The sequence below is a fragment of the Symphalangus syndactylus genome, chromosome 7 (genome assembly GCF_028878055.3).
Source record: "Symphalangus syndactylus isolate Jambi chromosome 7, NHGRI_mSymSyn1-v2.1_pri, whole genome shotgun sequence".
NCBI classification, from domain to species: Eukaryota; Metazoa; Chordata; class Mammalia; order Primates; family Hylobatidae; genus Symphalangus; species Symphalangus syndactylus.
In genome coordinates this window covers 40,657,017-40,670,651 of record NC_072429.2, presented here as the reverse complement: position 1 = coordinate 40,670,651, position 13,635 = coordinate 40,657,017, and the positions used below count along the sequence as shown (strand labels likewise).

Below are 13,635 nucleotides of genomic sequence, written 5' to 3'. Positions count from 1 at the left end.
CCTCAACCTTTTATTTATTTTTTATTTTTATATTTTTAGAGGGAGTCTCGCTCTGTCGCCAAGGTTGGAGTGCAGTGGTGTGATCTCAGCTCACTGCAACCTCCACTCCCCAGGTTCAAGCGATTCTCTTGCCTCAGCCTCCCGAGTAGCTGGGATTATAGGCATGTGCCACTATACCCAGCTAATTTTTGTATTTTTAGTAGAGATGGGGTTTCACCATATTGGCCAGGCTGGTCTCGAACTCCTGACTTTGTGATCCTCCTGCCTCAGCCACCCAAAATGCTGGGATTACAGGCATGAGCCACCGCACCCAGCCTTCCTCAACCTTTTACCTGCTGTACTGCATGGAATTGTCCAGATCATCAATGACCTCCATGCTGTCAAATCCAATGGCCGATTCTCTGTTCTCATCTTACTTGACCTATGAACTACATTTGACATATTTGAAAACTCCTTTCTTGAAACATATTTCTTCTCTGTCTATTCTTTCCTGATTTATTGGCCATACCTCTTCAATTTACTTAATATTCCTCACCTTTTCTCTACTGGCCCTTCCTTTCTAGACGTACTCATATGCTAAGTGATCTTATCCAGGCCAATGGCTTTAAACACAATTTACATGCTGATGAGTCCTCAATTTTAACTACAGGCCCAACCCCTCTCATGAACTTCAGACTTAAGATCCAACTGCCTACTTGACATCTCCACTTGAATTTTTATATTAGTTATCTATTGCTGCCTAACGAATTACTCCAAAACTTAGTGGCTAAAAACAATAATAACCAGGGCCAGGCACGGTGGCTCACACCTGTAATCCCAGCATTTTGAGATGCCAAGGTGGCTGAATCACCTGAGGTCAGGAGTTTGAGACCAACCTGGCCAAGATGGTGAAATCCCATCTCTACTAAAAATACAAAAATTAGCCAGGTGTGGTGGCATGCATGTGTACTCCCAGCTACTTGGGAGGCTAAGGCAGGAGAATCGCTTGAACCCAGGAGGCAGAGGTTGCAGTGAGCCAAGGTAGCGCCATTGTACTCCAGCTTGCAACAAGAGCAAAACTCTGTCTCAATAATAATAATAATAACCATTTTTTAAGAGACAGGGATCTCACTATGTTGCCCAGGCTGGACTCAAACTCCTGGGCTCAAGAAATCCTCCCACCTCAGCTTCACAAGTTGGTGGGACTACAGGCACATGCCACTATGCCTGGCAGTATAACCATTTATTATCTCTTGAGTTTCTGTAGGTTAGAGGTTTTGGAGCAGTTTGGTTGGGTGGTTCTGGTTTATGAGTTTTCATGAGATTGTAGTCAGATGTTAGCTAGGAAAACATTTATCTGAAGCTTTGGCTGGGGCCAGAGGGTCTTCTTTCAACATGACTCTGTCACAAGGCTGGAAAGCTAGTCCTTGCTGTTGGAAAGAGGTCTCAGTTCCGCTCAGCGTGGGCCTCTCCACAGGATTTCTTGAGAGTCTTGCAATATGGCAACTGTCTTTCCCAGAACAAGAGATCCAAGTCAGAAGTTACAATCCCTAATCCAGTGTGGGAGGAAAGTACAAGTGAATGTGAATAATAAGAGGCAAAAATAATTGTGTGCCATCTTGAGACTGGCTACCACAATGTCTAAAAGCCGTTTCGTACTTCTCACGTTCAAAACTGAATTATGGATGTACCAGCTGTTTTCTAAATCTGTTCATCCCTCATTTTTCCCAATCTTAAGCCAACGCTCAGGCCAAACACTTTGGTGTCATCCTTGATTCCTCTTTGTCTTTCATATCCACAGTCTATCAGCCAAACTTGTTGACTCTACTCTCAAAATATACCCAAAATCCAACTTCTCACTGTAAGTCTGGTCCACACCATCATTATTGCTTGCTTAGATTAATGTTGTAGCCCCCTGACTAGTTTTCGTACCTCCTTTTTTGCCCCCTTCAGTCTGATACCCATAAAGCAGCCATAGTGATCCCATAAAAAAAAACAAAACAAAACAAAACAAAAAAACAGCGGATGAGATTATTTCATTACTCTATTTAAAACCTTCAGTATCAGGGCCGGGCGCAGTGGCTCACGCCTGTAATCCCAGCCCTCTGGGAGGCCGAGGCGGGTGGATCAGTAGGTCAGGAGATCGAGACTATCCTGGCTAACATGGTGAAACCCCGTCTCTACTAAAAATACAAAAAATTAGCCAGGCGTAATGGCGGGCGCCTGTAGTCCCAGCTGCTGGGGAGGCTGAGGCAGGAGAATGGCGTGAACCCTGGAGGCGGAGCTTGCAGTGAGCCGAGATTGCGCCACTGCACTCCAGCCTGGGCGATAGAGCGAGACTCCGTCTCAAAAAAAAAAAGAAAAAAAAAAAAAACCTTCAGTATCTGGCCAGGCATGGTGGCTCACACCTGTAATCCCAGCACTTTGGGAGGCCGAGGCAGGCAGATCATGAGGTCAGGATTTTGACACCAGCCTGTCCAACATAGTGAAACCCTGTCTCTATTAAAAATACAAAAATTAGCTGGGAGTTTTGGTGGGCGCCTGTACTTCCAGCTACTTGGGAGGCTGAGGCAGGAGAATTGTTTGAACCCAGGAAGCAGAGGTTGCAGTGAGCCGAGATTGCGCCATTGCACTCCAGCCTGGGTGACAGGGTGAGACTCTGTCTCAAAAAACAAAAAACAAAAACCTTCAGTGTCTTCTAATCTCAGAAGTAATTTTTTCTTGTTGTTGAGACAAGATCTTGCTCTATCACCCAGGCTAGGCGTGGTACAATCACAACTCACAGCAGCCTTGACTTCCCAGTCTGGAGTGATCCTTCTATTTCAGCCTCCTGAGTAGCTGGGACCACAGGCACGCACCACCATGCCTGGTTAGTTTTTTCATTTTTTTGTAGAGATGGGGTCTTGCTATGTTGCCCAGGCTGGTCTCAAACTCCTGGACTCAAGCGATTCTTCTGCCTTGGCCTCCTAAGATACTGGGATTACAGATGTGAGCCGCCACACCTGGCCTAGAAGTAAAATCTAAAGTCCTTACCATGACATAGTCCTTCATGATCTGGCGTCTAACTACCTCTTTCACTCATGTACCATCAGTTTCTTCCTGGTTCATTCTGCTCCAGCCCCATTGCCTCCTTCCTTTCCTCAAACGTGCCAAGTCAGCTCCTGCCTCAGGGTCTTTGCACTTCACCGGAAAGCCCCTATCCCAGATATCTACACGGCTAACACCCACACTACCTTCAAGCCACTGCTCAGTCTTTTTACCTTCCCCGTCACTATCTCCTCATTTTGCCTTGTTTTCCTTTTTAGAATGTATCCCACCTGACATATTATATTGTTATTTGTCATTATTGTCTTGCTACTAAAATAGATCTCCAACAGAATGCCTATTTTCTTCATTGCTGTATCCCCAGGGACTATAATAGTGTTCTACTTATGATAGATTTCAATCAATATTGCTTGAAGATAAGGAAGGCTGAATGCAGGAAATGAAAGAGGCTAATTCATGTAAAGTTGCATGTCAGAGTGCCTGGCACACATGAGTATGAGTTATTTTTATTTGATATGTCTAAATCACAAGGGGCTTATTTAATCCAAAGAAGAGTGGATGGTTTTAAACATCAGAGTGGATTCTTCTAACATCAGAAGGATAATCAGATGGAATAGGAGTCTTGTCAGTCCACTACTGCTGTTTTGTGTTCCCCCCTCCCCTCTACCCAAGAAAACCCAACAGTCACTACTGACATGGAGCTTTCCACATTTCTCCTGGATGCTTATCTAATCTGCAAGGACGTCAGATCTGGGTCCCCACACAGGTCCAGTGGGAATACATAAAGATCTTGGGGAATTGGGGCAAGGACTATTTCCAGTAACCACACACCCAAAGATGCCATTCTCAACCTTTTCTCCCTGGTGACACTGCTCTTAACACGTGAAGCAATATTTTTGTCTTTTTTAAGAGACGGGGTCTTGCTCTGTCACTCAGGCTGAAGTTCAGTGACACGATCTCAGCTCACAGCATCCACGACCTCCTGCCTTAAGTGATGCTTTCACCTCAGTCTCCTGAGTAGCTGGGACTACAGGCATTCGCCACTACACCTGGCAAATTTTTAAATTTTTTTTTTTTTTTTTTTTTTTTTTTGAGACGGAGTCTCGCTCTGTCGCCCAGGCTGGAGTGCAGTGGCACGATCTCGGCTCACTGCAAGCTCCGCCTCCCGGGTTCACGCCATTCTCCTGCCTCAGCCTCTCCGAGTAGCTGGGACTACAGGCGCCCGCCACCACGCCCGGCTAATTTTTTTTATACTTTTAGTAGAGACGGGGTTTCACCGTGGTCTCGATCTCCTGACCTCGTGATCCGCCCGCCTCGGCCTCCCAAAGTGCTGGGATTACAAGCGTGAGCCACCGCGCCCGGCCCGATTTTTAAATTTTTTGTAGAGATGGGGTCTCGCTATCTTGCCCAGGTTGGTCTTGAACTCCTAGGCTCAAGAGATCCTCTTGCCTTAGCCTCCCAAAGTGCTGGGATTACAGGCTTGAGCCACTGTGTTCGTGTGAAGCAACTTTGTATTTATTTATTTATTTGAGGCAGGTTCTTTCTCTGTCACCCAAGTGGCACAAACATGGCTCACTGCAGCCTTGACCTCCTGGGCTCAAGCAATTCTCTTGCCTCATTTTTTGTAGAGACAGGGTCTCACCATGTTGCCTAGGCTGGTCTTGAACTCCTGGGCGATCTTCCTACTCAGCCACCCAAATTGCTTGGATTATGGATGAGCCACCATGCTTGGCTTGAAGCAACATTCTTTTTTTTTTTTTTTTTCCCCCAACAGAGTCTTGCTCTGTTGTCCAGGCTGGAGTGCAGTGGTGTGATCTTGGCTGACTGCAACCTCTGCCTCCCAGGTTCAAGCAATTCTCCTGCTTCAGCCTCCCAGCTAGTGCCACCATGCCCAGCTAATTTTTGTATTTTTAGTAGAGACAGGGTTTCACCATGTTGGCCAGGCTGGTCTCAAACTCCTGATCTCAAGTGATCTGCCTGCCTCAGCCTTGCAAAGTGCTGGGATTACAGACATGAGCCATGGTGCCCAGCCTTGAAGCAACTTTTTTAAAAATTCAGATACTTCTAGAGTCATATGCAGTTGTAAGATATAATGCAGAAAGAACCCTCACACACTCTTCCCAGTTTCCTCCAATGGTAGCACTTATTTTTTTGAGACAAAGTCTTGCTTTGTTGCCCAGGCTGGTCTCAAACTCCTGGACTCAAGCGATCCTTCTACCTCAGTTTCCTGAGTGGCTGAGATCACAGGCACCTGCCATCACACCCAGTCAATGGTAACTTTTGGCAAAACTGTAGTGTAATTTCAAGACCAGAATATTGACATTGATTCATGTTTTGTGTTCATTTGTGTGTGTGTGTGTGTGTGTGTGTCTGCATATAGGCCTTTACAAGACACACACACAAAGTCTTCAAAAAGTTTATGGAAAATGTGTATTATGAAAAAACTATGCACGGATTTCAAATGTTTTTAACAAAATAAACTCATACTAACTTGTTACAACACTTCCAAACAGGATCTAGTCTGAGGCCCTAAGAAGGGTCAGACATCAGTTTGAAAAGGGCCCCTATTAGAGCAACATGAATTCTGTTAAAATTGAAGAAAGAACAAACATCAAATTTTTTGTGAAGCTTGGATGGAATAATAGTAAATGATTCATGCTTTACAAAAACCTTATGGGGACAATGCCCCCAAATAAATCAGCAGTTTACAAATGGACAACTTGTTTTAAGAAGGGACAAGAGAGTGTAAAAGATGAAGCCCACAGCTGCAGATCATCCACATCAGTTTGCAAAAAAAAAAAAAAATTAATCTTGTTTGTGCCCTAATGGAAGAGGACCAACAATTAACAGCAGAAACAGCAGCCAACACCATAGACTTCTCAATTGGTTCCACTTACACAATTCTAACTGAAAATTAAAGTTGAGGAAACTTTCCATTTGATGGGTGCCAAAACTGCTGCAACCAGATCAGCTGCAGACAAGAGTAGCTTTCATTGGAAATTTTGAAGTGAGATCACAATCCTGAAGCATTTCTTCAAAGAATTGTAACAGGAGATGAAACAGGGCTTTACGAGTACAATTCTGAAGACAAAACACAATCAAAACAATAGCTACCAAGAAATAGCAGTGGGCTAGTCAAAGCAAAAGCAGACTGGTCAGCAGCAGAGGTCATGGCAACAGTTTTTTTGGGATGCTCAAGGCATTTTGCTCGAGGGCTAAAGAACGATAACATATGCTTATTATGAGACTGTTTTGAGAAAATTAGCTGAAGCTTCAGCAGAACAACATCGTGAAAGTTTCACCAGAGATTCCTTCTCCATCTTGGCAATGCTCCTGCTCATTAATCTAACAGCCGGGCGCGGTGGCTCACGGCTGTAATCCCAGCACTTTGGGAGGCCGAGGAGGGTGGATCACGAGGTCAAGAGATGGAGACCATCCTGGCTAAAATGGTGAAACCCCGTCTCTACTAAAAATACAAAAAATTAGCTGGGAGTGGTGGTGGGTGCCTGTAGTCCCAGCTACTTTGGAGGCTGAGGCAGGAGAATGGCGTGAACCTGGGAGGCGGAGCTTGCAGTGAGCCGACATTGCACCACTGCACTCCAACCTGGGCGACAGAGCGAGACTGTCGCAAAAAAAAAAAAAAAAAAAAAAAATCAAACAAGGGCAATTAATTTTGCAAGGGTTTTGATGGGAAATCATTAGGCAGCTACCCTGCAGTCCTAATTTGGCTCCTTCTGCCTTCTTTTTGTTTCCTAATGTTTACAAAATATGTAAAAGGCCCCATTTTTCTTCAGTTCATAAGGTAAAAAAGACTGCATTGACATGGCTAAATTCCCAGGACTCTCAGTTCTTTAGGGATGAACTAAATGCCCAGTATCATTTGTGTGGTATCACTTGTATGTTCTCAATGTGTCTGGAACTTGATAAAGCTTATGTTGAGAAATAAAGTTTGTGGTTTTTATTTTTCTTTTAATTGCACTTTTCCATGAACTTTTTGAGGTCCCTTCTGTGCATATGTAAGTTTAGTTCTATTTTTCTTTTTTTACCCAGCCATCAACTTGACTTTATATGTAAGTTTAGTTCTATTCAGTTTACCACCCTGTAATTCCTGTATCCACCATCGCAGTCAAAAATCAAAACAGTTCCAACACCAAAAGTGTCCCTCATGTTGCACTTTTATAACCACACCCACTCTCCCTCGGTTGGGAAGGGGTCTCAGTTGTCTCAGTTCCTCTCAATGTGGGCCTCTCCATAGGGCTGCTAGAATGTCTTGAAACATGATGACTAGCTTTCCCCTGAACAAGAGATCCAAGGCGGGAGCTAGGTTTGTTGTTGTTGTTGTTGTTGTTGTTGTTGTTTTTTGGCAGAGTCTCACTCTGTCACCCAGGCTGGAGTGCAGTGGCTTGATCTCGGTTTATTGCAACCTCTGCCTCGCAGGTTAAAGCAATTCTCATGCCTCGGTCTCTCAAGTAGCTGAGATTACGGGCATGTGCCACCACACCCAGTTAACTTCTGTAGCTGTTCGAAGTGAAGGGAAAATGTGGATAAACTTAAAAAAAAGAGGAGGAAGAGGAGAGAGAAAAGAAGAGGCAAGAGTTGCAAGTGAGAAAGCTCTTGGCTTGCTGTCAGAACCTCCGGATGCTATTTCTACTCCATAGAGGTGTAATTCTGGGTAAACCACTTGCCTCTGGGCCTTTTCTTTCATTTGCAAAGTTGTGAGGAGGGGGTTAGTGAGGGAGGTTCATTATATTATTTTAAAGTGTACCTCTGCTTTTACTACTTTATGTAAGGGGTTTACAAACTGTGGCCAGCAAGCTAAACCCTGCTGGCATCTGCTTTGTACACCTGTGAGGTTACAATGGCCCTTACATTTTTATTTGTGTTAAATTAATTAATTAATTTGAGATGGAGTCTTGCTCTGCTGCCCAGGTTGGAGGGCAGTGAAACGATCGCAGCTCACTGCAACCTCCACCTCCCCAGTTCAATCGATTCTCCTGCCTCTGCGTCTGGGTAGCTCGGATTACAGGCGTGTGCCACCACGGCCGGCTTTTTTTTTTTTTTTATTTTTTTTATTTTGAGACAGAGTCTTTCTCTGTCGCCGAGGCTGGAGTGCAGTGGCACGATCTCGGCTCACTGTAGCCTCCGCCTCCTGGGCTCAAGTGATTCTCCTGCCTCAGCCTCCTGAGTAGCTGGGACTACAGACACGCACCACCACACCCAGCTAATTTTTGCATTTTCAGTAGAGACGGGGTTTCACCATGTTGGCCAGGCTGGTCTCGATCTGACTTCATGATCTGCCTGCCTCGGCCTCCCAAAGTGCAGGGATTACAGGCGTGAGCTACCGCGCCCAGCCATAATTTTTTTTTTTTTTTGAGACGGAGTCTTACTCTTTCACCCAACTGGAGTGCAGTGGCTCAATCTTGACTCACTGCAACCCCTGCCTCCAGGGTTCAAGCTGTTCTCCTGCCTCAGCCTTCCGGGTAGCTGGGATTGACTACAGGTGCCCGCCACCACACCCAGCTAATTTTTGTATTTTTAGTAGAGGCGGGGTTTCACTATGTTGGCATGATCCACCCGCCTCTGCCTCCCAAAGCGCTGGGGTTACAGCCATGAGCCACTGCGCCTGGCCCACGCCAGTCCCATGCCCGGTTAATTTTTGTATCTTTAGTAGACACGGGGTTTCACCATGTTGGCCAAGCTCGTCTGGAACTCCTGACCTCAGGTGATCCACCCGTCTCGGCCTCCCAAAGTGCTGGGATTACAGGCATGAGTCACCGCGCCGCCCCCCCGCCACCGCCGCCTTTTTTTTTTTGAGATGGAGTTTCACTCTTGTCGCGATCTTGGCTCACTGCAACCTCCGCCACCCGGGTTCAAGCGATTCTCCTGCCTCAGTCTCCCGAGTAGCTAGGATTACAGGTGTGCGCCACCATGCCTGGCTAATTTTGTATTTTTAGTAGAGACCGGTTTCACCATGTTGTTCAGGCTGGTCTCGAACTCCTGACCTCAGGTGATCCGCCCGCCTTGGCCTCCCAAAATGCTGGGATTACAGGTGTGAGGCACCGCGCCCAGCCCGGCCTACATTTTTAAATGGTGAAAAAAATGAAAAGATAATATATCATGGTATGTGAAAATTATATAAATTTAAAATTTTATATAATTTTAATAAATGTTTGTAATACAGCCACAATCATTCCATTTACATGTTGTCCCTGGTTAATTTTAAGCCAAGACATTGTATGTTGAGTAGTTGCCATAGATACCTCAAGGCTCACAAAACCAAAACATTTAGTATCTGATCCTTCGCAGAAGTTTGCCTATACCTGTTCTATGTATATATAGTATGTCTGTTTATTTGAGGTTGATCCATTTCTTTTATATGAGGTGTGTGCTCATTAGGTATTTTTAAAATGTTTATTACAATGCATAACCCCATAAACTGTTCATCATAAGAGGAGAAGCTCTGTTTTGCTCAGCATTGGACTCCTAGTGCCTTACTCAGTGCTGGCAATTGCAGGGACTCAGTATATGTTATTGGGTAAACATTTTAACATCAGTGCTAAATCAGTGATTTCAAAACTCCATATGGAATTTCTCACCTACTAGAAAGTAAGTTGACTATTTCGGTAGTTTCTAATTTTTCTTTAAAAATTTTTTTAATCCTTCTTTGCTAATTAAAATTCTCCCCGCCCGTCCCCCAACCACTGAATTTTATATATGCAATAAAAAGATAATTAAAAACAAACTACTGGAGTCATTTTTCTTCCTAAATAAAGCAACATTTATTAATACTACTAGCAAAATTGAAATGGCCTCAGCATTTTGACATCCGTGTGCCACGTTTTAAAAATGACGATTACTGGATTCCAAGGCATGGTTGTCAGAAACATTCTGCGTAATTAAAGCAGAGCAGCATAAAATACAAACGTGAGTGCCGATCAACATGAGTGTGTAAAGAAAAAAAGTAAAATTTTGCATTCTGTGCACTGTGTCGAACGTGAACGTATTGCACGTTGTGTTGCAGATTTACTACAGCTGAGTCATTTCGGGACACGAGTGTGTGTTTCCAAGAAAAACGAGAGGAAGGAACCAGGCTGAGGGGCTCGCCGGGTTCCCCCAGGCACTCCCAGCAGCAGACACCGGTATTCCGCGGCGGGCGGCGGCGTGGTCAAAAAAAGGCGCCGCTGCCCCTTTAAGAGGCAAAGCACCTTTTCCAAGATACCATCTTGCACCAGGAGTTCACTTAAGCTCTCCACCTACCTTGCTATATCTCTCCTCCCTGACTGGGTACGGCCTGCCGGCGGGGCGAGCGAGCCTTTTCATTGGTCTTGCCCGCAGGGCCCTCTCTCTCCTATTGGTTCTCAGGCCTGCCACTCGGCACTGTCTCCCGCCCACCTCAGCCTTCGGGCTAGGTTGAGTGCGGGCTCTTGGGTTAGTTCCTGTTAGGCCCCGGCCGGGGGAGTAGGTTGAAGTCTCCTAAGATGCCCGGTGGGCTGGGGCAGCGGGAGCTGTGAAGGGAACGTGAGAAGGCGGCGTAGTGGAGACCCACGGCAGGCCTGAAGAAGAGCGGCGGCCGAGCCCGCCTTCCCTGCACCATGCTCATAGAGGATGTGGATGCCCTCAAGTCCTGGCTGGCCAAGTTACTGGAGCCGATGTGAGTGAGCCGGGCTGGGCCGGGGCCGGCGAACGTGGGCGTTGGGGGCCCGCGGGGGCGTGGGGGAGGGGAGGTGGCGTGGGGGGCGGCGCTGAGGGGCCGCGGCCGGGAGGTCCAGGCGACGCCTTCCCTGTAGTACTATCACCATTGTGGTGGGGGTGAGGGTGGGAGAGGAGCGCTGGGGACGGAGAGGCGCCGTGGATGTGGAGACTGGGGGGGCAGGCAAGGACAGCGAGGGCTTTTCAAACGCAAATACCGGGGTGCTGGAAGGGGTAGCAGGGGCCGTGAGGGAATTTAAAACATTGTTGTTTGAGAACAGAGAGAGGTAACAAGGCTCTTGAAGGATTTTTAAAATGTAAATATTGAGATGTCGAAGGGAATAGCAGAATATCAAGGGTTTGATAAACATGATTATTCCGGGACTGAAAGGTCTGGAAGCAAAATATCGAGGGCATTTTCGAAATATGAGGGGAGAAGCGGATAGCAGGGACATTGAAACTATAGCGATTATTGGTGAGTTCTGAGAGATCAAGAATATTGAAGGATTTGAAAAATACTATGGAGTAGATGAAAAGGATTTGTGGGCATTGAAGGGTTTTAGAAATTATTGGGGAGGTGATAAGTGTGATAGCAAGGATATTAAGGGATTTTAAAGTATTATTGAGGACTTGATAGTGCTAGGGGAACTGATGACTTTTAGATACATAGAGGTTGGAAAAAAGAGGTTTTTGTAAGTTTAGTTGAGGTTTGAAAGGGCTACACTGGTATGCAACATTAATTGGTGGAGGAGTATACCTAACAATATATAGGGATTTTTAGATACAGGTGTTGGAGGAATAAAAGGAGCGGTAGAAAGAATAAGAGATTTGTAAATATTCTTGTGCGATTGAGAGGACAGTTTTGTAAATGTTTTTGTGAGATTGAGAGGACACTTGAAGATAACTGGGGTGTAGGATGAGGGACTGAAAAGAGACCTGTCTTTTAAAAATATTTTGGGTGGTGTTAGTAGAAATGTTATTGGGAGGCTTGAAAGAGGTTAACAGAGGTATCAACATTTTGTTTGTTTTATAACCTTTTTTTTTTTTGAAACAGTGCCTCGCTGTGTCTCCCAGGCTGGAGTGCAGTGGCTCGATTTCGGCTCACTGCAACCTCCACCTCCCGGGTTCAAGCGGTTCTCCTGCCTCAGCCTCCCGAGTAGCTGGGACGACGGGCGCGCGCCACCACGTCCAGCTAATTTTTTGTATTTTTAGTAGAGATGGGGTTTCGCCATGTTGGCCAGGCTGGTCTCGAACTCCTGACCTCAGGTGATCCACTCGCCTTGGCCTCCCAAAGTGCTGGGATTACAGGCGTGCGCCACTGGACCTGGCCATGTTTGATAACCATTTTAAAGGGTAGGGTTGTGGAGTGATTATTTGGGGGAATGGGGTATGGCTAGTTACTGGAAGGGAAGGAATCATGTTTTGCCTCCTCTTTGCTTCTGCTTTATTATTCTCTTATTGAAGGTCAGGGCTTTCTGCTTGAAAGAAAGGGGTAGAAGAAGAGATGGGCAGGCTTTGATTCATTAGGTCAGATTGCATTAGTGGAAAAATTGAGTGTTTTTCAGAGGTGAAAATAGGGAGTAGTTTGGGAGGTATGGAGGCATGATAAAGGAGCTTCTGGGGGACAATGTCAAGCTACTTCCCTGTTGATCTCTTTCAGTGAAAATGACTTCTGAACACACTTGAAGGTTTTGTAGAAGAATGTAGGTCTCTTGAATACGGTTTTTTTTAAACTCCTATAATAAAGTTTTGGGCACAAAGATGGAGATGGTTTGTGGTGAAGGTGGGAAATAAGATGGATGTAATGAAATTGACCATATATGGGAAAAGGTTGAAAAAAGAAAAATATCTGTATGCTTAAAGTATTCTTCATGTGACTGGGCACGGTGGTTCACGCCTTTAATCCCAACACTTTGGGAGGCCCAGGCGGGCGGATCATGAGGTCAGGAGTTCGAGACCAGCCCGGCCAATATGGTGAAACCCCGTCTCTACTGAAAATATAAAAATTAGCCGGCTGGGGTGGCGCGTGCCGGTAGTCCCAGCTACTTTGGAGGCTGAGGCAGAAGAATCGCTTGAATCCCAGGAGGCGTAGGTTTCGGTGAGCCAAGATCAGGCCACTGCACTCCAGCCTGGGCGACAGAGCCAGACTCCGTCTCAAAAAAATAAAAAGAAAAAAAGTGTTATGTTATTTAAGATTAAAAAAGAAAAAATACATCTCTTTATTTTGTATTTCTGCTGCTCTGATGCCTTTAGAAAAAACAACCTACTTTCCAAACAAGTTTAGTTTTTTTGGTAGATATCCTTTTAAGAAGAATTAAACATACATTTTATGTCTTGGATAGAAGGTAACAACTTTTAGCCTTATAGTTACTTGCTTTTTATTTTTTTTAAAGCTCCCTAAGATGTTTTACTCTGAGTAGTGCTTTTCGTTTTTTGTTTTTTTTTTTTTTTTCCCTTAATGTTGAAAGTTAGTCTGGGTAGGAGCTTCGTCTTGCTTAGGCTTTTTTTTTTTCCTCCTTTTTTTAAAGCTACTTAGACTCATAAGTATGATCATTCTGTAATTTTCATGAGTAAAAATTATCTTCCAAAATGAGTACTTGAGTTTAGTTTCTCCTTTTGAGTTATATATTCAACTTAAAGTTCACATGCTTATTTTTTTTAATTTTGTTGTTCATTTAGGGTAAAAAAAAAGGCTAAAATACTTTATTTATTTATTTATAGAAATGGAGTTTCGCTCTTGTTGTCCAGGCTGGAGTGTGGTGGTGCAATCTCAGGTCACTGCAACCTCTGCCTCCTGGGTTCAAGTGATTGTCCTGCCCCAGCGTCATGAGTAGCTGAGATTACAGGCACTTGCCACCATGCCTGGCTAATTTTTTGTATTTTTAGTAGAGACGGGGGTTTCACTGTGTTGGCCAGGTTGGT

General features: G+C 45.0%; 1 protein-coding gene across 4 annotated transcripts in view; it reads left to right on the top strand.

The window, feature by feature from the left end:
* Nucleotides 1-10,254: 10,254 nt before the first annotated feature.
* RBM27 (RNA binding motif protein 27) overlaps nt 10,255-13,635 on the top strand; it is an 86,938-nt gene continuing 83,557 nt past the window's right edge. For 2 of the 4 annotated variants that reach the window (XM_055285780.2, XM_063642701.1), the window contains exon 1: nt 10,406-10,675. In XM_055285780.2, the coding sequence (XP_055141755.1) occupies nt 10,617-10,675 (59 nt within the window). In that variant the 5' untranslated portion in view covers nt 10,406-10,616. Of the gene's footprint in view, nt 10,676-13,635 lie in introns of all 4 variants that reach the window. The other 2 variants (XM_055285779.2, XM_063642702.1) reach the window with 2 other exon arrangements.